At 40.6% G+C, this 26,990-nt stretch overlaps 1 protein-coding gene across 1 annotated transcript in view; it reads right to left on the bottom strand.

Moving 5' to 3' along the window:
• Window positions 1-26,990, bottom strand: part of CA8 (carbonic anhydrase VIII) — a 102,017-nt gene that overhangs the window by 18,203 nt on the left and 56,824 nt on the right. Inside the window, exons 5-8 of the mRNA XM_011982175.1 lie at window positions 22,452-22,514; window positions 20,116-20,164; window positions 18,404-18,516; window positions 3,152-3,321 (exon numbers count right to left, since the gene is read on the bottom strand). Coding sequence (XP_011837565.1) covers window positions 3,187-3,321; window positions 18,404-18,516; window positions 20,116-20,164; window positions 22,452-22,514 — 360 coding nt within the window. The 3' untranslated portion in view covers window positions 3,152-3,186. The remainder of the gene's footprint in view (window positions 1-3,151; window positions 3,322-18,403; window positions 18,517-20,115; window positions 20,165-22,451; window positions 22,515-26,990) is intronic.

Here is a 26,990-nt window from a genome sequence, read left to right as displayed (position 1 = left end):
TTAAACAAGTATAATACAAAATCATAGTTCATACTTCTTAAATGGTAATATAAAAAGTCACAGATTACTCATGGGAATAATAAAGCTTGGTTATCAAAGTCTTCCAGGTGCCCAGACATGCCATTTTTTTTTTTAAATCTGTCATTTTAAGTCTAAAAACTAAAGTTATTTCAGTAAAACATAGCTAAAATAAATCTGAATTATTTTAAACATTTTTTAGAGAACAACTACCAGAGAAATGTCTTTTCCTTTTCAGTTCCAAGAGCTTAAATGAAACACTCATGCATTAAATTCAAAGTGTGACTGTCAAATCATTTCACTTTAATAAAAATTTGAATTACCTGCCTTAGGGCATTATTAAATATCAAATAAAAAGTACACACACATAAGTCTGATTCCCAATATAATTTTTATATAGAACTCTGACTAGATTTGTATTACACATTTCAAGATAAAAGGATAAAAAATGTTTTCATAAAAAAATGAAATCAGAATTAGAGTCACCATAGAATTCCTGTACTATTCTTAGGAATTTGGGAGCAAATTATGCCCTTTAAGTAATCTCAGCCACCAAGATAAGAATACAAATCCATCTTCCTATCAGAAATAGTACCTAAATTGTAATTAACTCAAAACTTTGAAAAACTACACATTATTCATCTATCATATAAAGAATACAAAGTATGTGAAATATACAAAATCTCATAAACAACATTTCTCTCTCTCTCTCTCTCTCTCTGTGTGTGTGTGTGTGTGTGTGTGTGTGTAAAAGAGGGACAGAAAATAATAATAGTCATTTAGATATTTACAGAATGGCAACTCTGGTCTAGGACCAGATACAAACCAAACATTCAAGGGAATAATCTCCCCTCATTAAAAGTATCATTTACAGTTATTCACATTCACAGGGAGTATACTAACTAAACCTAGACTGGATAAATGCATACATTCACGCTTTGCAACCCTCATCCCACCCCCGCTGCCTCTTGGCCTCTCCTATGAACACATCCTTCCCTTTTCCTCTGCTCCTATCCTATCTTCCCTGCTGTTCTCCTGCTCCTAGCTCCTGCCCCATTCATCATTAAATGATAAAAGCAAGTCATGGGTACAAAGCAGCTCTAAACTACCACCTCCTTCTTTCTTCCTTCCCATTCCAGCACAGAGAGTGCCCATCCTCTCAGCAAAAGCCAGGCTCCCTGTGTGTTTAGGATTTCATCCCTTTCCACTTTTCAGACTTCACTGCTCCAGCTCCTCCCAAAAGCAGCACCTTCAGCCTCTCTCCATCTGCTTGCTCCTTTTCCATCCCCCAGTATATAGACAAGTTCTATTTCTTTTGTTTAAAAAAGAAAAAAAAAAAAGATTTCCTCAATCCCACCCCCTCTCTGTTGCTGTGGCCTCCTGCCCCACCCCAGCCCAGCCCACCAAGGTGACTGCGACCTGGAGTCTCCAGCTCCTCCCTTCCTATGTCCTTCAGCCTGCTGCAACAGAATCCCTCCTTGATGTGCCACTCGAACGCCAGTGTGGCAGAACTCTTCAACCTCTGCCTATGTTGTGGTGAAGAAAAAGGGGTCTGCCAGTCAAGCTACCTGGATCTGCTTTGGCTCCACTGCTCAATAACTGTATTACTTTGGGCCGTAGCCTAACTTCTCTGTGTCTTGGCTAACTTGCCTGTAAAGCCTCCCACAAGATTTTATACACACTTAATTAAGTAACTCCATTAGATCCATCAGAGCATTATATGAACATATACAATGTCTACACCCAATACTTCCCTATTTCAACCCAGACTTGTTTTCTGTTCTCTACTCTGGAAATTCTAATGACCTTCACGACCAGAGTCCACCATTGCAGTCTGGCTGACAGGCATCTCTCACTCACTGTGCTGCAACTCAACTCTTCATCTTCAACCAAACAGGGCCTCCCCGCAGCTTTCCCACTGCCACTCAGTGACACTCCATCCAGGGTTTCCAAAGTGTAAAACCCCAGAAGTTATCTTTGACACTTCCATCTCCTTCCACCCCTCATCCAATTCATCATGAGCTAGAGCCTGTGATTTCTATTTCACATACATTAACTTCTCTCCACCTCCACTGTTTCTATTCTAGTGTCCAAGCCTCCGCATCTGTCACCTCGGCTACCTGACAGACTTCTTCGTTTTTTTGTTTTGTTTTATGTTGTTTGAGACATGGTCTCACTCTGTCACACAGGCCGGAGTGCAGTGGTGCGATCTCAGCTGACTGCAGCCTCCACCTGCCAGGCTCAAGTGATCCTCTCACCTCAGCCTCCTGAGTAGCTGGGACTACAGGTGTATGCTACCATACCCAGCTAATTTTTAAATTGTTTATAGAGATGAGAGTTCGCTGCTTCCCTAGGTTCCATTCCAACAGATGCTTTCCCCTTAGGAAGCTATGGTTTGCCAGTGATGTACAATGACCTATACACTCTTAGTTAATTTACAAGGTAAAGAAATAATCCAATATATAGTCTTTTTTTATATTTTATCTCTTACACGTTTGTGATATTTTATTTTGTTAGTTCCTTAAGAGTAAGGAATACATACATTGAATTCAGTATATTAAAATACATAATGTTTCAACCAACAGTGTACCATATTCAGATAATTAATAACTGCTTCTCAATTTATCAAATAAAAAGCACTTCCATAGAAGAAGTATTTCAATGCATGCCAGATATGCTCCCTACCCTGAGAAACAAGAGGATCAATTGTGCAGGAGACAAGTAGGATCCACACTGAGGCTCACATGTTCCCCAAGCCCCCTCCTGTGTGCTCCTTGGTCACTGGGACATGACTCGTGCTGCTTCAAGGGGACAACATGGTAAGTTACTAAAGAGGTATGCATGTCACTTTTTCTGGGCCTCAGGGTGTCTTTTCTTATGAAAGCCACCAAAACTTGGAATTAAAGGCTACTCTGATAGGAAAATATAATCATAGTTTTTCTTCAATACTGCATAAGATTAAAATAACTACTTGACCTGTAATTAACAGAGCTCAGGAATGTGTCATAAATTTTATCAAGATGAAGTACATATGCTTTTATTACTAAATTACCAGGATCACTGTAAGTGTACCTTTGGTATGCTAGGTTTAAGTAGCTGTGCACCTCATTTGCCTTACTTAATCTGGACATACCCTCATGAAGATAGACTTGTTCCTGTCCTCTTTGGCTACTGAAATGCAGCTCTAATGACTCTGTCACTAAGAGGCTGAGTGGGCCGAAAGTTGTCTCCCAAAATCCCATCACAGCCTTCCACAAGTTCTGCCCCCTTAACATGCGTCCTCAGCCTTCGAAATTCTTCTATCTGAAAATAAAAGCAGAAGAAAATAGATTAATCAATTATCAGACATGAACAAGATTGGAGTTTCATAAATGGCATGCATAACATATGCATAAATTACAACAATTATTAAAGAGAAAATTAAAATAAAGCTTCCAAAAGAAAAAAAAAACAGACTTAATTCTTCCAGACCTAAGACATTAGACAGGACCCTTTCAAGAGATGGCAACAGAAGTAGACACATCAAGGTCTCTGAACAACTCAAATAGACACAGAAATCTGCTCCATTTGTTAATGTAAAAATGATACAGGCTGGGTGCAGTGGCTCACACCTGTAATCCCATCACTTTGGGTGGCTGAGGTGGGTGGATCACGAAGTCAAGAGTTCAAGACCAGCCTGACCAACATGGTGAAACCCTGTCTCTACTAAAAATACAAAAATTAGCTGGGCAAGGTGGTCCGTGCCTGTAATCCCAGCTACTCAGGAGGTTGAGGCAGAAGAATCACTTTGACCCATGAGGGAGAGGTTGCAGTAAGCCGAGAATACACCATTGCACTCCAGCCTGAGCAATAGAGCCAGACTCCATCTCAAAAAAACAATGATACATACCTCTCCCAGAAAGGTTTTATGCCTATCCATAGCATAATAAGAAAGAGTGAACAAATGAATGTGCTCTTAAATGCTTTCCAAGTACATTTTAATTAATGAAGTATTATGTTACTGTATGTAAACACTGATTAGATCTTAGATTTATCAGACGGATTCGAGGTTTCCTTTCATCAAAAGACTTTTTTGCCACTTTTCTAGCCCTCTGGAGAGCACAGGTCCAAGAAATGATTTTCTAAAAGCCTGAGCCCAACTTCCTGTCTTCACAATATTGATTTTCAAGTTCATTTCCCTTTCTTGGGTGGGCTCTCCAGGTCCCATGGCTTCCCCACTGTAAGTGAAGAGGTTCTCAGAGTCCTCAGGGACCTTGCCCATCAGCCGCCCTACAGTTTCTCTAAGAACCCAGAGCCTGCCAGACATGACTCTCTGGGAAATATTAATGTTTAAGCAACAAGCAAAAGTGATGAGCGTTCCCCAGGCTTATTTCCATTTATCTATTTAACTACAGGGTTCACTGTTAATTCACTTAAGTGCCAGAGAGTCACGACACATTCTTCATTCTGTACACGGAAGGGGAAATTGAGGCTGGAACAGTTTTGAAAATTACCAGATTAGCTAGTGGGTAAGTCTGACGATTCCAAGTCTACCTGCTCTTTTCTCAGCTCCACAGCCATCTCTTTAGGAATTCTAGTCAATTCAGTATAATCTATCTCCTTCATACCCCCCAGGGTATTGAGCATATGTGATCTGGGCAGCATCAATACACCAAAAGTTCACCATCTGTGTGTCAAGGGATTATATCTACGAAGATCCTTAATATGACATAGCTACAGAATTCTGCCATTCATGAAGAGAAATGAAACGCAAGAGAGCAACTAATTCAGGGGTTTCAACAAAAGTCAAGAGACACCTAGAGACTTTAGGGGGCCCATGAAAGCCCTGAATGATATGCAAATTGTTACATGTGCATTTTCCTCAGGAGAGGCTCCCTGACTCCAAGAGTTGAATCACACAACATTTTAACTCAATAACTCATATATAGAGTTGTAGAAAAATTAAATGGCTAGTTCGATTAGAATCCAGGTCAGAAATCCAGCTTCTTTTCTTTTTTTTTTTTTTTTTTTTTTTTTTGAGACGGAGTCTTGCTCTGTCGCCCAGGCTGGAGTGCAGTGGCGCCATCTCGGCTCACTGCAAGCTCCACCTCCCGGGCCGACGCCATTCTCCTGCCGCAGCCTCCCGAGTAGCTAGGACTACAGGCGCCCGCCACCGCACCCGGCTAATTTTTTGTATTTTTACTAGAGATAGGGTTTCACCGTGTTAGCCAAGATGGTCAGCTTCTTTTCTGTGGGTTTTTGTTCTTTCTTTTTCTCTGTACTTACATGCACTTCGAATGTCTTATTTTTCCACGTCGCTGAATGTATGACTGATTTCCCTTAATGAGATTAAGTCTGACCCAACTGGGATTGTCCTGTTTAGTTTTTTATTATACCTATATGTTGTATTTACATAGAGGAGGCAGTCAGATAAGCAATCAGCTGTTTAGTCTACTTGATGGTTTTTCGCTAGATCTTCTTCAGGTATTAGAATGAAAATACAAGTAGCATCTATTGCTTGTTGCATCTGAAAAACTTCTAGAGACGAAGCTGCATGATAATCCCTTAATATTTGCTTTCACCTTGAAGTTTTCCCTAAGTAGAGAGTGAAAAGGAACCTGGTCAGTGAGAGAATCTTATGCTTTTTCAAAAAGAAGAATATGACAGTGAGGGCAGCGAACTCTGCACCCAAAGGCCAATTCTTGTACTGCTCTGCCACCTAAGACCCAAATGATCAAATGACTGCACCTCCTCAAGCCTCAGTTTCCACATGTGTATAACAGAGATAATAACAGTATTCACAAGGATAGCTTAGGAAATAAGAAAGAACATACATGAAAATCACTCAGCATAGTTCCAAGCACATAGGAAGTGTCTGACAAATACTAGCACTTCTATTGCACAACTTCTTTTGAAGTGAAACCTTTAGCATTTTGAGATAAATATTTAGCTATAGTTTTATATGCAGAAAGTATTTATAATAAACCAATCATTCACTGAGGAAATTTAAAGTCGTCTCTCCTAGCACTCACTTTCCATGTAATCATACTTAATACCTGCAACCTGAACCTATGAAGCATGCACAGGTCACTGAGGAGCAACGTGGGCTAGGAACTTTACTGCCTCAATATATGAAAGACTCCATTTTTTATTGACTTTGAAGATTATTTGAAAGCTGGGTTAATTTTATATTTATGTATTCTGAACTGGAGAAAAATCTTTCAAGCCCCAGGCCTCACCCTGAAGCACATTCTGTGAAAACAACTTCTTCCAGAAGAGATGATCTGAATCAACAGCCAGCCAGTCTCAAATCACTGTACTCTCAGAGAAAACTATTTCACAAGAAATGTTTTTCTCTGATCACAGCAACACTTTGAAGACTTCAAACATCAACAGAGATGGAGGGGAAAATATGTCTTACTGAAATGCCAATTTTTCTAAAGCAACCACCCCCAAAACCCTTTAGTCATTTCAAATGGTTTCAAGTGCATACTGAATCAGCCACACTGAAATGAGAGATTGTGACAAATGAACAGAATAATAGAATAATATTTCGGGACAGAAATCTTTAATGAAACTCAAATGTCAGGGCCTTCCAGAGACCATTATTATCACATATATGTGAATGTATGACTGCATGTATTTTTAATGCTACTCTACTTAAACATGGTATTTGTTTTTAACCAATTTAAGAGAAAACTGAATGTGGGGCACCCACATTGAACATTTCACGGAGAAGTCCCCATCTCCTGAAGGTATTAGATTCAACAGCCACTGTTCTTTGAACTACAGATGCACTCCAATTGGTCTAAGACGTTTATTCCAATCTTCACTGCCTCACAAACCAAATTATCCACTGAAAGTTCAGCTTTAAAATTGCTTCTTTATTAATGGATTCAAAGAGCTGATTTCCAGGGTTTGTGGTTTAGTGCTAGTTAACTTTCAGGAGTTACCAAGTTGTAATAGATTTATTTTGACTTGCATTTCATGTGTCATCATGTTAAAAGAGAAATACAACACGTAAAAGTCAGTATGCTCTATCCATTAAACCATCTATGGACATTCATGTGGTTTCCCTGTCTTGGCTGTCATGAACACGGGAGTGCAGATATCTCTTCAAGATACTGACTTCTATTCCTTTCAATCTGTATCCAGAAGTGGAAATCAGCCGGACGTGGAAACACAAGTATTGTATGAACTCACTTATATGTGGAATCTAAAACGATCAAACTCTTAGAAGCAGAGAGAAGAATGGCAGCTGCCATTGGCCAATAGCAGCTGGCAGGAAGCAGAAATGGGGATATAATAGTTACAGGGTACAAAGTCTCAGTTGTGCAAGATAGATAAGTCCTCGAGGTCTCCTATACAGCACAGTGCTTATAGTTAACAATACTGCATTGTATACTTCAAATTGCTAAGATGGTAGCTCTTATGTTAAGTGTTCTGACCCAGCAAAATATCGTAACAACAAAGGACATGGGAGGAAACTTTGGGAGGTGACAGATATTTTACGACCTTGATAAAATGGTTCTTTATCAAAGTTAGTGCTCTCATTTTCTTTTATTATCAATAACAATACAAGAGTCAGAATAACATAATTCCACATGGTACTAATCAAATTAAAAAGTCAAAAGCAAATTGTACTTAAACAGTCCATATATGTATACAAAGACAGATATAGACAAACATAGAGAGAGGACTCTCCACCTTTCACGTACTGCAGCCTTGGTTTTGCCTCGTTTCTCTTCTACCCCATTATAAAATGTTCCATCTAAAATCAATGCTCCCTCTTCCTTACCAACCTCTCATTCATAAACCATCTCTCACTCTGTCATGACTCCTTAATCGATCTTTTCAATTTTTTTGAGTAAGAGAATAGGAAGAACATTCACTCCCTGGTAACACCAACGTCAACCATCTTGATGCCATCCCCAGCCTAAAGGAGCCCCAGCCTCGACCACTGTCGAGAGAGTTTCTGAGCCACACAGATTTAAACATACTCAAGAATTATAGATTAGAGAGGTCACAACCACAGGGAAAGTGCTGCCTATCACTTAAGACACTGAGAAAAACACATATAAAAATATCTACAAGCAATTAAAAATGACACATTTTAAGAAAGTGAAGAAAGTGTCTCCCCAGAGAGAAGACCCTTGATTTGCACTGTCCAGGATGGCAGCCACCTGGCCCACATGGCCACCAAGCACTTGAAATGTGGTTTGTCCAATCTGAGACGTGCTGGAAGTGCAGAATACACACTGCAAGCCAAAGACTCAGTATGAAAATAAGAATGGGAGAAATCTCATCAATGACTTCTTATCTTGACTACATACTGAAATGATAGTATTTTGCAAGTGTTTGGTTACATACACTATTTGAATTAATTTCTTAATTTCACCTGTTTCTTTTGACTTTTTTTTTTTTTAACCATGGCTACTAGAAAGTTTAATATGTAGCTCACATCATGTTCCCACTGGACAGGGCTGGCCTAGCACTGCCCTTCACACTAGCCTTCAGGACCTCAAGCCTTCTCCGGTTAGAGTGCTGATCTCAGTTACATGTAGAGACAAATGCAGGTACATATGTAACAGTGGTTCTCAAAGTATCCTCCCAGAATAAAAGTGTAAGTTGTCAGCAGCTACCCCAGACCTACTAAATCAGCAACATAGGGGTGGAACCGAGCAAGGTGTGCTTTAACAAGCCTTCCAGGAGATCTGACACATGCTCAAGTCTGAGAACCATGGATGTCTTCATGTGTTTTGTGCTGCTATAACAGAATACCTGAGACTGGATAATACATAAAGAACAGAAATGTATTTTCTCACAGTTCTGGAGGCTGGAAGCCCAAGATCAAGACATTTGGCATTTGGTGAAGGCATTCTTGATACGTCCTCATGTAGCAGAAGGCAGAAGGACAAGCGAACCAACAAGAAAATGCTGTGTGAAGCCTCTTTCTTAAGGGTCTTAATCCATTAACAAGGGAAGGGCCTTCATGGTCTAAACACCTCTTAAAGGTCCTACCTCTTAATACATCACATTGGCAGCACCTGAATTTTGGAGGGGACACATTCAAACCACAGCGATGGGCATAGAAGAAAATCTACAACAAATGTTCCCAATCATTGAAAACCTACAACAAATGTCCCCAGTCATTTGAAGTTATTTTCAAACATAACCATGCTGTGACCCTACGGCAACCTGGACTTTAGGGAAACAGCCCCTTCGATTCCATAGGGAGCATGAAGACCCCTGAGAAAGGCTTGCTGCTTCGTGAATGGGGTCAGACTTCCTTGATTGTCCAGGGCCAGATGTGCTTCTAGATCCCACAGGCTGAGCACATGCCAGGCACTAACTCGGGCTCTCAGGATGTAAAAAGTGCTACTTTCCAACCCATAGGAAACATGGAATGCAGAAGGAATGAAGAGGAGGAAAGACTGAAGAAAAGAACATTTAAAGTAGTTTTCAATATTCTAGAAGACATGTCATGTATCCACAGGGTGAAAAAACAATAAACACATTCATATTCCTTCATTTCACTGGCGTTACTTTAAGTTGAAAGAGAAAGGAAAAAACAAAGACATTTAATATGAAAATGTAGATAAGCTAAGAAATAGATAAGTAGGGAGGGAATGCAGAAAAAGGAGGAAGAAAAGGGCAGGAAAAGGACAGTAAAACTTAATTATCAACCCATTTCTGTATGTGTATATACATATTTGCACAGATGCCACTACACCATAATGCTCTGTTTTATCAGTTCTAAGATTAATATGTATTCACATTTTAATGACTCTGGGAAATCAGAATATGTCTTAAAATTTATGTTGTTAGATTTGGTAATGTTTTGGTATTTATATTCTGTTCTTGGAATCTCATTTCCAAACACGACCATCCAGCTGAAAAAAAAAATTTTTTTTTACTTTGGCTTCCGAATGCTAAGACCATCGTTTATATTAAAGTTATTTAATGGTTAAAATGCCCACAATCAATGAGTGGATAAAGAAACTGTGGTGTGTGTGTGTATATATGTGTGTGTGTGTGTATATATATGTGTGCTATATATATTATATATGTATATATGTGTATACATACACACACAAACACACACACACACACACACACACACACACACTGAGTCCCCACTTTGGGGACCCAGGGGGAAAGGGCGGGAAGGGCGTGAGGGATAAAAGACTACAAATTGGGTTCAGTGTATACTGCCAGGGTGATCAGTGCACCAAAATCTCACAAATCACCACTAAAGGACTTACTTGTGTAACCAAATACCACCTGTTCCCTAAAAACCTACGGAAATAAAAAAATTTTAGTACAGTTTTTTAATAGTTAGAGATAGAGATCATTTTTTAAAAAGAAATATATACTCATTCAGATCCATCCAATTGTTTTTTTTTCTCCCTACATAAGGCATGCTAACCAGGAATAATAAGAAAAATTCAACTAAGAAGGGGCTTCCAGGCCCATATTCTAGAATTCCTATTAATAGTACTCAGGACAATGTATGATGGGCTTGACAGCCCACACTACACTTCAGCTGAAGTCTACACCTCCCTGAATCACAGCTACTATGCATTTAATAGGAAACCATTATGATTTAGAACTTCTTCAATGTTGCTAGTGCCGATACCATTATCCTAAGGCAGGTGATGCATGTCAAGATACCAATTCTTTGCAAAATAATATTCAGCAGCTTAATTACATACATAAATCTTATGATATAGAAGAAAACATTGTTCTTTAATTTAATGCGAATTTTTAAATTTCTCAATATAATCAGCTATGTGGAAATTCCACCTGCCATTCATTGTTCCTTTTGCTATTTTATATGTCAAGCATCTCTCTCCTCCCCTTCTCAATTTTAGAGGCTTCTCAATTTTTCTTGGTCTAACTCCTAGAATCACATCCTATTCCTTTGATTCCTCTCACTTTTGCTGCCTTCTTTGGACCTTTTCCGTTTTTGCTCTGCTTCCTGTGAAATTCTATGAGCAGCACCAAGTAAAACATTCAAGGACAGACTGATTTATATTCCCCTAAGATTATAATTTTTTTCTAAATCACTCTAAATAGCATTGTAATATACGTAAATGTGTGTCTGTGTGTGTCTACATTTTAACTCTGCTGCCCTCTGAACAGATGCTGTGATGGAGCTCTGTGCTAATAGCACCTAAATCTTCTCCTTGAGAAGGACAGCTAATTGAAAAGTCACCTATTTTCAAGGGCAGCCGAGATTATTCCTTCCAATATGCATTCATTCAGCTTCGGCTCCCCTGTGGTAAGAGATGGTTTGTCTCCCAATAATCAGGGAGCATGACTTTAGTGGGTTAGGGTTAGACTTTGTCACTGGCCTATTTCAAGGCAAAACACAAAGCTAGGTTCCCTTTGAAGCCAGGGAGCCTAAGGCACAATGGTCTGTCTCTGGATTTTAGCATAACACACTGGCCAGTATAGTAGTAAAATATTGTACCTTATCTACAGGATCAGTTAACATTCTCAGTATAGTTCAGCATTAATATTGTGAACACTGGCAAGGGAATCTTTAAAGGAATTCTAGGTGGAAATGGGAATATTGGGCACTCAACAAGGCCCAATAAACCTTTCAATAAATTAAGATTTGTTGTGATTATAAAGAACTTTTTTTTTTTTTTGAGATGGAGTTTCGTTCTTGCTGCCCAGGCTGGACTGGAGTGGTGCAACCTCGGCTCACTGCAATCTCCACCTCCCGGGTTCAAGTGATTCTCCTGCCTCAGCCTCCCAAGTAGCTGGAACTACAGGCACCTGCCACCACACCTGGCTAATTTTTGTATCTTTAGTAGAGACAGGGTTTCACCATGTTGGCCAGGCTGGTCTCAAACTCCTGACCTCAGGTGATCCATCCACCTCAGCCTCCTGAAGTGCTTGGATTACAGGCGTGAACCACTGCATCTGGCCGAGAAAAAAAAGTTTCACTAAAAGATCTGATCTACTTTTAGGAAATTACCCTCGATAAAGTAACGCTGAACAAATGTGACTATAGACACTCAGCTCATCTACTTTGTTCTCTAGTCTATAATCTCTCCTTGTGGCTAAATCCAGTTAACACTTTTTAGTCCTTAACTGAATGTGTGTACAGAATCTGATACTCATGATTTCTCTACTCCTTCTTGAAACTTGAAACTTGCCTCTCCCATGGCTTCTCTACCCACCACATGAGACTCCTGAATTTTTCCACTTCTCAAGCCATTTCCTGGGGGCACTCTTATAGTGCACACCCCTGGTTACACATCCCTTGTTCTCTGAATCACTTCTTTTCTCTCCCTGAATGATCTCCTCTTCTACACTAACAGCTTCACCCACCATACCCCTTTCTTGGATGTTTAAAGGCATCTCAAACTGTCAATATGCAACCATAAACTTGGCATCTTCTCCATGAAGGCTGCTCTTCCTCCTTGATTCCCTGTCATGGTAGAAAGCAACACCTTACACTTGCCAGTCAACCAAGCCAAATCCAGGGGAGGTCCAGTGACAAGGGGGTCTTTCCTTCCCAAAATCCTTCCTATGTCATCAGCCACCAGGTTCTGCTTCTGCTTCTTTATTATTTCTAAAGTTACTCCCTTCCCTCCATCTCACTGCCGTGTGACCCACATCTTCACACTGCAGCTACAGAGTATGCTGCTCGAATTCAAACTTGGTCATATCTCCCTCCTCCTTACAACATTTCCAGGATTCTTTGCCACCTTCAGGAGAAAAACCAAACTCCATAGCACAGCCCTGAGGCTCACTGAGGAAGTCTCCTGCTCCCCTCTCCAACCCCTTCATGTCATAGGCTCTCCACACTTACCACAAGCTTTCCCCAAATGCACCCTGTTCTCTGGCCTCCCTGCCAGACACAAGCATACATACACTTTTCCCGTTGGCAATTCCCACAAATACTCAGGCAACACCTCTTGACCTGGCTTGGGGAAGGCCTTCTAGATAACTAACTCTCATCCGGGCACCTTTCCTATGTGCTACCTCAAGACTATGTCCATATCATCCCATAGTGCTGGACACAGCAAATCACTGGGTTTTTTGTTTGTTGTTTTGTTTTTTCTTTTTTAATGTACACCTATGTATCAGCTGGCCTTTCCTCCTAGATAGTGAATTCTTTGAGGTGTCTTACTGGCTCTCCCCTTGTCAGTACTGATTACAGTAACTGGCACATAACAATTGTCAAATAACTGCCAAATAAATGAAGGAATGAATGCATGCATTCCTTCAGACTCCACATCAGCCTCAAAGGAGCAATTTTGCATGCTAAAAACTGCCTATGAGAAGGATAAAGAAAAGGAAGCTAGGACTATGCAATAATTACCTTACCATATCAATACACTGCTTGTATTAACAGGGTCAATGACAAGTAAAAGCAAATGAATGCATCCCAGTATCATAAAACAAGCTGTATGTTAAGCCTTAGGGCTTTGAAATTTGGGCATCTAAGATTTTGGGCTATCTGCAACAACAACAAAGAAATGTATATGTATCCTCGAGTCAAATTGTAGGAAAAGTAAATGCAGAGGCAAGTTTGATGTTTTACATGTGTCATTCATAGAACAACAGTGACTGTATGACCCACGGCCCCTGCTCAGGTTGCAGTCCCTGAGTCTGACCTGGATGGGGCGGCCGGCAGTGAGCATGGCCCTCACACACCTGCTAACCCTAGACCCCTTCTCTGCTTCAGAAATACAAAGTCAGCAAGAGAAGGGACCTGGAGCAACCAGATGGCAAATGGAAAAGCGTGAATTGCACAGGGTCCTCCCAGTTTAGAAGAGTCTTAGGAAGGATACCCCAGGAAGTATCAGCCTCAGGAAAGTACCTCAGGACCTCAGGGGACTATCTCCTTTCATCCTCACTACTTGACTCTTCTCTGTTCATATTCTTTTCTTGGGTGTCTCATTTGTTTTGTTATTCTGTCTTTTTTTTTTTTTTAAGACGCAGTCTTCCTTCATTGCCCAGCCTGGACTGCGGTGGCACAATCTTGGCTCACTGTAACCTCCACCTCCCGGGTTCAAGCAATTCTCCTGCCTCAGCTTCCTGAGTAGCTTGGATTACAGGCACCCACCACCACACCCAGCTAATATTTGTATTTTTAGTAGAGATGAGGTTTCACCATATTGGCCAGGCTGGTCTCGAACTCCCGACCTCGTGATCTGCCCGCCTGGGCCTCCCAAAGTGCTGGGATTACAGGCATGAGCCACCGCGCCCAGCCTATTCTGCTCTTTTTTTGATGCTAAGGATCCCTACATCTGCACGTTAGGCCTCAGCCTCTGAAGTTCTTGTTATGGGTTTCCAACTGCCTGAGAGAAACAAAACTCCTCCAACTGGGGATACAGAACATAACACAGAAAAGGCAGAAACCTCCTCTAACACTGCTGGGGGCTTCCGGACAAGGCCTCATGCAGAAAGAAGGTCTCAAACGAAGTGCAGTGTTGAAGAGGGCACACCGAAAGGGGCAGTAGTTAAGCACCCAGCACTGACATCACACATGACTGGCTGGATCCCCAAATCTATCCATACTACCTGTGTCAATTAGGCAAAGGTTTCTTAATCTCCACAGGCCTCAATCACCTCATCTGAAACCTGGGAATGATAACGGTAGTCACCACATCAAGGGATCAACTGTTCTATTCACAGATTATTTTCAATATGCCTACAAAACCTCTAGTGTTTCCTAAATCTTAAGAAAACAAAACAAAACAAAAAATACTTGACTATTCTCTAAATGTTGTCCCTAAATCCCTCCTTGCCTTTCCCATAAAACTTCTAAAAAGATGGTCTATATATGGTCCATATTTATGCTTGGTCCCTCTACGTTCAGCTCAACTTTCTACAGAAACATCTCCTTTGGGTTAACAATGACCTAACTGGCGATTATAGCTCCTGTTCATGCATCTTGTTTGCAACGATGAGGCAAATCAGAAAAGAAAAGAAGGCTTTCATCACGGTAGGGGCCTCGAGGCAAACTGCTTAGATGGGCTAAGGTGTTTCCTTACCTAGAGGAACCAGAAACAGCACAGTGGAAGGGATGGAGGAGGAATCGTATTGGAGAAGGGAAGCCAAAACTCAGCAACAAAGGAGGATACTAAAACCAGAATCAAGCAGTGAGCATGCCTGGCCAGGGAAAGAGTTAGGTATCAAAGGACAAGAACAAGTTGAGATCCAGAATGGAAGCCAGATGGAAGCCAGAAGTTCAGAACTCCAAGCACCTGGGCCAATTTTTTTTTTTTTTTTGGAGAAGCAGTCTTGCTCTGTCGCCTAGGCTGGAGTGCAGTGGGCAGTCTCGGCTCACTGCAAGCTCCACCTCCCGGGTTCACGCCATTCTGCCTCAGCCTCCCAAGTAGCTGAGACTACAGGCACCCGCCACCACGCCCAGCTAATCTTTTGTATTTTTAGTAGAGATGGGGTTTTACCGTGTTAGCCAGGAAGGTCTTGATCTCCTGACCTTGTGATCCGCCCGCCTCGGCCTCCCAAAGTGCTGGGATTACAGGCATGAGCCACTGCGCCTGGCCCGGGTCCATTTTTAAAAGGTGCTGTAGTTATTTGATGCTAGGGTTGGCAGCACTTGTCCACAGCATTTCTCAGTATTAATCCCCTCCTCCTCCACATCTTGGTAACTCTCCCTCCCTGTTCTTCTCAAGACCCCTGGTCCTTAGTTCCTAAGGAGGCATCATCTCCCCCATCTCCAGTGCGGGGTTGCATAGAGTGGGAGCTATCTTCTTGTCTTCCTACTCAGCTTGAGCTATGGTGCCAGGAATTCCTGCTCATCTGATCACCGAATCTGTTTTTGTCTTCTTCTTGGGCGTGAAGCTAGAATGCACTTCCCAGCTTCCCCTGCAGTTAGGGTAGTTATGTGACCAGTTCTAGCTAACAGAAAGTAAGTACAAGTGGAGCTCCCTGTTTATACCACTGGCCCTCAAAAGACCCCTGTTGAGATCCTTCACCCTATTCTCATTGAGGGCGACTGTGGGAGGAGGGCAGTGAAGATGGAAGTGTTTCTTTCAACCTGGTTCCCTGAATGACTACACAGAGAAAAGCCTTCACTGTGAATCAGAAACACACATGTTGGATTTTATGTGAGTATGAAATAAAATTCTACTGTGTTAAGCCACTGACATTTGAGGTTTATCTGTTGTAGCAGCCGTCATCTTCGCTGTTAAGTCCCAAATCTAGATATCGTGAGTCCAAAACTCTAGGCTTAACATTGGACCCAAATTTCTAACTTCTTTCCTGTCCTTCACCAGACTAATATTTTGCAGAAATTATTCCCTAAACCTCTTGGATTGGGTTGGGTTTCTTCCATAGGTGTTTCCAGAGGACCTTACTTATTACCATGTTAATTGTTTAGTCATCTGCCTCCCCATCTCTTTGGTGAACGTTTTGAGAGTAAAAGTTGTTTTAATCTCATTATCCTCTGTGTCCAGTTGGCATTCAGGAAGGGTTTCTTTTTGTTCTTCATTTTTAAATTAAAAGCAAAGTGCATTTAGTGGTACTAAAAAACAAGAACACATCACCAGTGATAAGTGAGTGCTGGCATATACTTATACTCCCGTTCAGTGTGATGAGAAGAGCTCTTCACCTCCACAGTTGTTTTTCTCAAACCCACACCCCTAGTCTAATCATGTGCAGAACAGTCTCTTACAAAAACAAAAATAGGTGAATGACTAAATATGGGAATTAGAATTTGTCATAAAAATATGAGGTTCAAAAGTGATATGATCAAAGTTCATAAAATAATGAAGGGTATGGGGAGGAGAGGCTGAGTGGGGAAATTATTAAATTAATCCTTAGCAAAACACAAATAAATAAAATTATTAAATGTTGGAAGAAGGATTTTTTTTTTAACCTAGCAAATTATTTATTGGAGTATTCATACATAAATATATACAGTTTCAGTTCTCCTGAAAGTACACTTTTAATTCTAGTGACATTTATTTATTTATTTATTTATTTATTTTTTTTTTGAATTTATTTATTATTATTATACTTTAAGTTGTAGGGTACATGTGCATAACGTGCAGGTTTGTTACAGATGTATACTTGTGCCATGTTGCTGTGCTGCACCCATCAACTCGTCATTTACATCAGGTATAACTCCCAGTGCAATCCCTCCCCCCTCCCCCCTCCCCATGATAGGCCCCGGTGTGTGATGTTCCCCTTCCTGAGTCCAAGTGATCTCATTGTTCAGTTCCCACCTATGAGTGAGAACATGCGGTGTTTGGTTTTCTGTTCTTGTGATAGTTTGCTAAGAATGATGGTTTCCAGCTGCATCCATGTCCCTACAAAGGATACAAACTCATCCTTTTTTATGGCTGCATAATATTCCATGGTGTATATGTGCCACATTTTCTTAATCCAATCTGTCACTGATGGACATTTGGGTTGATTCCAAGTCTTTGCTATTGTGAATAGTGCTGCAATAAACATACGTGTGCATGTGTCTTTATAGCAGCATAATTTATGATCCTTTGGGTATATACCCAGTAATGGGATGGCTGGGTCATATGGTACATCTAGAAGAAGGATTTTTTTAAGATTTAAGGACAAACTAAAGAAAGCTTTACTGAGAAGTTAGTGAACTTGAGCTTTTTAACTTCAAGAAATAATGGTGAATATTTAAAAGCTACCAAAGAAAACTTGGTTTGCTGAGAGTATTTCCCAAGTCTTTTGAGGTTGATCATGAAGAAACACTACAGCTTTCCAGAACATATCCATCCCTTAGACAGATGCCTGAAAGACAGGAGATATTTAAAGCCCCTTTTGTAATATCAAAATCATGGTTTAAATAGATTCGAGTGATGCTGCCTCATGTTCCACCAGCTAACATCCCAGTGACAATTCACTCAGGTGCGCCCACCCACTGTGCAGTAGCATTTAGGGCACCTATGAAGAGCCCAAGGCCGGGGGTGGGTGACCAAAAGTGGAGCTAGCAAACAATCCAGAATTTTCTAGTGCACTCCTTCTGGGTCCTTCACCCCACACATGCAGAATTTTCCTGTACACACCAAGGTAAAAGGATTTCAAAGCCTATGAGTGACTCACAGAAATAACCAGCATCCCCACTTTACTTCCAGACTTTCTATTCTCCACAACTGGGGAAATTCACATAAGGAAATAACTAGACTAATAAAAAGTTTTGCCTTTCAGTGATCTCGATTAACTCTCTAAAAACTAACTTTTAAAATACAGACCATAAATTAGTGTTGGGTTCTGTCCATCCTTGACCTTTCAATCACTTTCACTAGTTTAAGCCACTTAACTTTCATCTGGAGAGGTATGACTGATCTAAAAGGAGCTAAAACATAAAACAGACGTTTTCCTTTCTCAGAAACAATGTTTAACTCATAACTTTACTCTGAAAGACTCAAAGCAGCACACTCACCTGTAGCTGGGATATAGTTAAAGGGTATCGGAATAATATCCAGGTGACACCTTCACTGCAAGGTGGGATGGTGAGAGAGCCTTCATACACCCAGTAATCCCGCAGCAGAGGGTCTGCACGGCCACGTGGATATGTCATGGAAAAGGCAAGTGAATTAATAACAATCCTGATGATTCCAACAATTTTCAAAATTACAAACTGTCCAAATGATGCTTCTAAGATGGATGTCGTTTTTAAACTAGAGCTCCACATTCTTACAGTACTCATTGTGGAAAAAATAATTGATTAAAAAACATGATGAATTCTCTATTATTTACAGTGATTTCTATCAATGGATTACTATATATACCTGTAAAGTTTAATCACTTTAGAAGTGTATCTATATTTTGGGTTTTTTCACTTTATTAAAGGACTTACCTGACTATTTCATATCTAATATTTATTGAACGCTTATGACGTGCCAGCAATTTACTTTAATTCATTTAACCTTCACAACAAACCAGTGAGATAGGTAGTAATATTAACATTATTTTTCAGATGGGGAAACTGAATCTCAAAAGAGTAGTAGTTTGCCGAAGGTCACTCAGCTAATAATCACTGGTAGAGCCAGGATTCGAATTCATGCAGTCTGGCTTCATAACTTGTATTATCGTTTTTAAGAGACAGGGTCTGGCTCTATCACCCAGGCTGCTGGAGTGTGGTGATGTGATCATGAATCACTGCAGCCTCAAACTCCTGGGCTCAAGCAATCATCTCACCTCAGCCTCCCAAGTGGCTAGGACTATGGGTGCACACCACCACAGCCAGCAATTATTTCTTCTTTTTTTGAGAGCGAGGTCTGGCTATGGCTAGTCTCAAACTCTTGGTCTCAAGCAATCCTCTCACATCAGCCTCCCAAAGTGTTGGGATTACATAGGTGTGAGCCACCACGTCTGTCCGAAAGCCTGTATTTTTAACCATTCAGTTCTAGCTACCACTATACTGCTTCTGCAACAGCAAAATATTAAAATATTACAATAGAACAAAATGGGTTATTCTTATGAAATCTTTTAGCTCCGCATTAGAGGAATTTATGATTAATATGGTGGATAAATGTTTAACATATGATAGAAATTGGTTTGTTGTAGATTAATTAAATGTAGAAAATAGAAGATACAATGTACCAACTGTTTGGTTTTGTTTAAAACACTAAGAGACAGCACATAATTTGGGCAGAGAAATGTAAAGATCAAAATTTTATATACAACAACCTTTAAATCATATTCTGAGTATTTTATGTATAATTGTTACCTCTACACAAATACAATTAGAGTAATATATAACAACAGTATTACTGCAGAGAGGTAACCTTACAAAATTAGATACAAAGTCTATTTTACTCTAAGGATTAAGAACTCCACTGATCAGTCTTAGAGGTACATCAAGGTTTTTTTGTTTGTTTGTTTGTTTGAGACAGTTTCACTCTGTCACCCAGGCTGAGTGCAGTCACATGATCTCGGCTCACTGCAACCTCCATCTCCTGGGTTCAAGTGATTCTCCTGCTTCAGCCTCCTGAGTAGCTGGAATTACAGGCGTGAGCCACCACACCCGGCCAAAGTTATTCTATGATACTGGTGCTTTACACAGAGGTAGCAATTTTTACAAATGATAATCCTATGAAAGCTCTTTGTGGATCATTAAAATTCATTTTATGCAATCAGATAAATACTTACCCGGTAATAAAGTGTTAGGATTAAAGCAAGGTATTGTTTTGGACTTCCCCTGAAAAGAAAAAATGTTTACCCAATGTTAATGTAATATTTCTAGATTTTAGAATAAAAATCTATTAGAACTAAAAAATTAGAATGAAGTATTTTCTGAATGGCCTCATCAGGTTCCACAGACTTGTGGGTATCTCCTTCCACCTTCTCACTGGAGTAACATTGTCTGGTTCCTGCTCTAATTCTATGGCTATTTTCTTTGCTACCACAGTTCAATTCTCCCTGTAAGTCCTGGTGTGGAACCTACACATGGTGCCCCATCTGCCCCATGTCAGTTACCTTTTCTGCTTTGAGCACATTCATACCAGAGACTTGGGCTAAATTCTCATTGTAAAATGCCTGAACCCTGGATGGGGGAATTTCCAAAATGCCCTTTCCTCCTGCTTGCTTTCATTTCAGCTCCTAACCTTTTTGGCACTACAACCTGGCTTGCAACTTCTTGTTTTGTCCTATTTGGATTTGGTAATTCAGCTCTGGGATCTATACTAGATGCTCTCCTCATCTGGAAACGGAGATCTGAAACAGATGGAAATATTCTGTTCCAATCAGTGTTTGTCAAAGCTAGATTTAAATTGCAAGGGAATAATTTGTGCCCTTATTCAACAATTCACATTTAAGATCATCATTTTAAATCATGTCATTTAAATTGCTTAGACTTTAGAGGCAAATAGTCCTGTCATGTGAATCAGATGTTTCTTAAAAGATTTTTCTCTATCAATACAGATGCAATAGGGAAAGTTATTGCATAACCTCCAAGTCCCTTCCTGACTTCCTGGGACTATTTTATACATTAAAGAATCTAGCTCACTTGCCTCCCCAATCCTCCTGAATTCCATAATGATTGGTGTCCTATTAGATGATGAAATAAAGGAAACTTTCACAGCCCACAGCCCATTGCAGTTGTACAAATATAAGTCAAAATGTGCCCTCACCGTCTTTTTATCAGCTTCTTTTGTCTGGACTGGGCTTCCCTTGGAAGCTGGGTTCATTCCAAACCTACTCAGGAGATCTTCAGTGGGGGTTCTGCCTGGTTCAGGATACCCTGGGCTGTGCTAGTATAAACCTAATCAAACTGGATTCCCAAATTGATCTTTCTTAAAACTGGCTTTGGGTCTCTGGATCTCCTGTAATTAAACAAGTTCAACTCCTGGTCTGTATCTCCAGCAGCCCTACAAGACTGGACTACTTCCCCTCCCCCAGGCCACTCACATTCAACTGACTAAGAGTGAGCCAAGAAGGCACTGCTTATAAGAGAGACTGGCACTGGGCCGGGCGCGGTGGCTCACGCCTGTAATCCTAGCAGTTTGGGAGGCGGAGGCAGGTGGATCATGAGGTCAAGAGATCAAGACCACCCTGGCCAACATGGTGAAACCCTGTCTCTACTAAAAATACAAAAACTAGCTGAGTGTGGTGGTGGCATTGGCTTCCTAGCAATGCTAGGCCATATCATTGCAGGGTCATGTTGATCACCTTCTCTTGGATGTTATCTTACCGCATATGTGTACTTGTTTTCTTTCTTTAAATTTATTTAACATAAATACTTTGAAATATGATTCCCCAAGTTTTTATTTGTTTCATTTATACAACTTTTATGCAGGTAGGAAAGGGTTAACTCGGCAGGCCTGAGTTGCTCAAATCCTGCACATCCCATATAAAGGCCTGCTTTTAGGACTAACTCTTGGGTCCTGGGATATAAACTCTGAGCTTGGAATATTCTACCTGATAAGAGTGTTTCTGTGTGCCCGCAGCCTTGGGCTATGCTGTATTTATGGTGAACTCCTCTTGTTATGTTTGAGGCCTTCAGACATACTGTACCAATTGCAACAGAGAAGCTGATGCTAACAATGTGACTTATGGTGAAGAGGGCAGGGAGAGGGTTGCTGCTAGAGAGTGAGTAGCTGAGGACAGTTACGTTGCAGGCATTTTGTGCTTCAATGACTGACCCCTAATAAATCTCTGGACACTAAGGCTAGAGTGAGCTTCTGCAGTTGTCAACACTTCACACATGTTATGACACATCATTGCTAGGAGAATTAGGGGCCTCCTCGCATGACTCCACTGGGAGGGGACACCTGGAAGCTTGTGCCTGGTTTCCCCTGGCCTTCATTCCGTGCACCTTTTCCTTCTGCTTTTTGATCTGTTTCTTTTCACTGTAATAAACCATAACCACAAGGATAACAGCTTTTCTGAGGTCTGTGAGTCCTTCTAACAGAGCATCGAGCCTGCAGGTGGTCACAGGGACCTCCTACACAACCAGTATTTCTATATTATTTTAAATAATGACTTACCTTATACTGAATATCCTGGAGGATTTCAGTCACAGCCTTCAAGCCAACATGTTCCTTTCCTATCTGAAAAATATAAAGCATAAACCACAACCACAACATTTTTCAGTGTTTAGCTTTAACTCAAAAAAAAAAACTAACAGGGCCTAGAGTAGTGGCTCATGCCTGTAATCCCAGCACTTTGGGATGCCGAGTTGGGTGGATCATGAGGTTAGGAGATCGAGGCTAACACGGTGAAACCCTGTCTCTACTAAAAATACAAAAAATTAGCTGGGTGTGGTGGAACACACCTATAGTCCCAGCTACTCGGGAGGCTGAGGAAGAAGAATCACTTGATCCCAGAAGGCAGAGAGGTTGCAGTGAGCCAAGATCATGCCACTGCACTCCACCATGGGTGACAGCGTGAGACTCTATCACCAAAAAAAAAAAAAAAAAACTAACAGAACTTGGTTCCAGTCCATCTGAATGTCCTTTTGGAGGAACAATTAAATGGCCTTTTATTAATAACTAGGTCAATGTCTACTAAAGGTAATTAAAGTTGTAACGAAGCTAGTATAATAAAGTATTAGATATATAAATGTACAAGAACTCGTTCTAAATTCTTACTATGTACAGGAATCACTCATTTTGCTACATATAATATATCAAATTATAAAGCACTGTTATATAAAAATATCAAGTATATTTTTGAATTAAAACTACTCAGTACATGTTCAAACCCTTCCATGTTTAACTCTGGCATCTATAGATCATTGCTATAAAGATTTTAACAATACTGAAAAATTATATTAACTTAGAAAAGCAGGTATGTGATTTTGTATGTTAAATTCATCAAAATCAAGACCCTTCTTGATTACTACTAGACATAATTTTATAACTACCTATTTTTAAGTAAATAAGAATGTGCTTTTTATAGCCTTATTTTTAAAAACATATCACTATATATTATTAGTGTATAAAATGCTCCCAAAAAAATTGAGACAAAAAAATTCTAACACTTAATATTCTTGACTTTGGCTTTAAAACTTTTAAATGAAATCTGACCAATTTCCAATGGTCCATGATAATGGAGGAGAGTAATGGAGGTCATTTAGAACCTCAAATAAACAATCGCTGCTTTTGTCAGCTTTTCTCCTTCTACATAGATATTTGCAGAATGACCTAAGAGAAGCAAGAGTAGCTGTCAGTATGTTCACATTCTCTGTTTCTACCAATATTAACCAACTGCAAAACATGCAGATGAAAGAGCATCCAAAGGCACAGGAGAGATACAAGAAATGCTCCACCTAAGGTAGGCCAGTCAGCTCTAAACCATCAAGACGTGAACTACTTTCCAAGAGTCTACAATTATTCCTGAGATAGGCTCTAAAAACAGAAAGTAAACTTTCTAAAGTTAAAAACAAACAAAAAAAATTAAAACCTAATGCATATGTACCAGTGGGTACAGCAGCCTGAATTTTTAGGCAGAAATCATTACCCATTCTTCAGGAGAAATGGACCTCTCTTTGTCTTACTGGTTTAACCTTGCTATAGCACTGGGAGGCCTACGTCTGCACTTGGGGTCTGCTTTCATCTCAGGCAACTCCTGTTGGGTTGTAAACTCTTTGAAGAGTCCACATATGAACACTAAGGCCACTCAATGTGGCAGCTCAGGAGCAGGCTCACTTTGCACTGGACTGCCTGGATTCCAATCCTGACTCTGCCACCTCTTAGCTGCGTGGCCTTAAGCAAGTGTACTTAACCTCTACATCCTTCCGCTTCCTCAGCTATTTGCTGGGGAGGATAAAAATGATAGGTTTGTAGATAAGATTAAATCAAACGAAAGCTGTAGAACAGGTTTGGGTCATCATAATTCATTTAATGTCCATTACTATTCTTAATCTGGACGCCCTAGAGCATCAAATATAGTTTTTCCATACAGTAGCGCTTAACAACTATTACTAGCTCCCTCTATCTATAAAGACTCTACTTTATGGGCAAAACTTTATATCTTGCAAATTCTATAAACTCTGTTATTACGCCATCTTTTTCTTTTCCTTCCTTGCCAAATTTTTGTATGAAGTAATGATGACCAGCAAAAAGCAAGTACTGATGATAATCTCCACACCCCAACTGCTAAAACCATGCAAGCAACTGTTCAGATAACACAACCTGGTACCAAAAGCCCACTAGGAACCTTGAGAACAACTCATTTCTCAGCTCTCACCTTTTGCCGTCTTTCACCACCACTGGAAATGCAAACCACTTTGGTCCGTTCTCCTTGCCTGGCATCTCAGCCCCGAACCACCTGTTTTTTTCACTTCTAACTCAATCTCTCCTTATCTTCCACTGCACTCTCTAGAACAGAACAACCTTGCATTTCTGCCAACATCTCCCACCACTTCCTGATCTACCTGAACCCCTCAGGTCTGCCCAAGGGCATGGCTCTTTTGCAGGCCCTTCGAGTAGACGCCATGCAGTCCCCCAGGGAGACAGACTGGGATCCACAGTCAGTGTACTCTTGCTCCCTTCAGTGTGGAACTCTCTGACCCACATGCTCAAGCCATCCTCCCAAGGGAACCATCCTCTAAGGCTATCAAGGCCTCCTTCTTTCTCCCTTACTGACCCACTAGACAATCTCTCCCAGGCATCACCTCCTGCTACTACCCAGGACAGCTTCAGCACCCAGGGTTGGAGGCCCCTCCCTGGCCTAAGTCTCTTCACCCTTCAGTCTGTGGCCTTCTGCCCCATTCCACCTCAGCAAACCAACTCTGAGGACACTCCTGGTACGTGCTCTCATTCTGAAAACTTCAATTCTGAAAGACTGGCCTCTCTGACCAGATGCCCTGGGTCATCCAGCTCTCCTGCTCTTTCCTTTCTCCCCTTCACTGATCACCAGGAGCCAAGGCTGGGAGGTCCCTGTGGCTTCTTCTCCTTCCCCCTCCTGCCTAGACATGGTGTGGGACTGGTTAGACAGAATGATGTCTCTCCAACCACTCTCCATTCTTTAATCCTTTTACCTCCTAAATCATCTGCTCTGTGATGGATCAACACAACAACTTACTAGAACTCTCTAGTCCTTTACCTGGATAAAGAACAACCCATCATATCCTGTCCTGTATGATCTGGGGTGCCCAATCCCTCAGTGAGCCAAGTCTATTATCATCCCCTTCTGGTCTATTTCAAGACTGAATCCCACACCCACGTTTTCTTTGTTCTATAAATAGTTCTGCTTTGTGTCTCAGAGATAATGAAGGTCATCAGGCATGAACTCCCTTAATGTCCTGCCCTTCTCCACCTACAAATAGGCCCCATGTGTGCCCACCCTTTCCTCCTGGCCCTCTATTTTGGAGAAGGGGTGGCTCTGCTCCTATCTGAGATTAGTCCACCGCATAAGCTCTCCATCCCATGCCCTCTTGCCTCCTCCAGGACTTTTCCACATCAGTGACACCCTCTCTTTCCAGTATTTTTAATCTCTGTCTCTGAAATAGATCTTATTGCTCAGGGAAAAACAAAAACTACAGGCAGATCTCAAATCTCAAAAGTTTCACTGGACGTCATCGCTAGTTATTGCCCCCTGTCCTTCCTTCCTTCCTTTGGCCAAACTTCTTGGAAGGAAAGTCTACTCAATGCCTCCGACTTCCCTCCCACCGAATTTCTTTCCTCCAGCCCGAGGGCCAGACTCCCCAGATGGATTTCAGCCCATCCTTCCCTTCCCCTCTCCTTCCCTCCTTCCTGAAATTTTGCTCTCAGTTCTGCAGTTTTACTCTCTCCTGAGAATTTGCACACAGATAACCTGAATTTTTCCTCACAGAAACTTATGAAAAGTTAGAAAAAGTGTGCTTGCTCTCCAGGCTTTCCCTTGCCTGCAATAATGCAGCTTGTTCTTGGAAACACTCGCATTAGTTCTAAGGGCTGGGTTTTCAGTCCGAAGCTCTACAAATCCAGGTCACCTGTTACGTAGTAAGAATTAGGAAGTGAAAATACTAAGTTATCACACCTAATTCCATCCACAAATATTTGAGTACCAATTCCAAAGATGAAACTGACGTGTTCCTTTCCCTTCTATATATGACTATATGGTTATTTGCATTCTTATTTTTATTTTACTATTTTTTATTCTCACTTTTAGTACCTTCTACTGTCTCAATTTCTCAGATTTGGATACTTTATTAACTTTTCTGGGTTATAAGAGTAGTCCTTCATAATTATTACTTCAATATACTAAAAATTATCAAAATATATTTCTATTATGAAAAAATTTTTTTCATTAATATTTTGTGATTTCTTTCTAGTTATATAATGCAGTTATAAAACACAAGGAATGTAGGTCCCCACCTGTGACAAAGCTGTGAAATAAATAGTAAGAGGACTCACTGAAAAATGTAAGGATTTCCTCTAAATTTCTATGATGTGTCATATTTGCAAGATGCTGATTTTAAAATATTAAGAGCCTAAACTGGATGGCTACTTTCAAACATCAATAAAGAAACATCTAGGAGATATGTATTAAAAATTATTGCAATTAATTTGTGATATATATGCCATAAAAAAACAAGTTTA

This window comes from Mandrillus leucophaeus, unplaced genomic scaffold (assembly GCF_000951045.1).
Source record: "Mandrillus leucophaeus isolate KB7577 unplaced genomic scaffold, Mleu.le_1.0 Scaffold236, whole genome shotgun sequence".
Taxonomy (NCBI): Eukaryota; Metazoa; Chordata; class Mammalia; order Primates; family Cercopithecidae; genus Mandrillus; species Mandrillus leucophaeus.
This window is presented reverse-complemented; position numbering and strand designations above follow the sequence as displayed.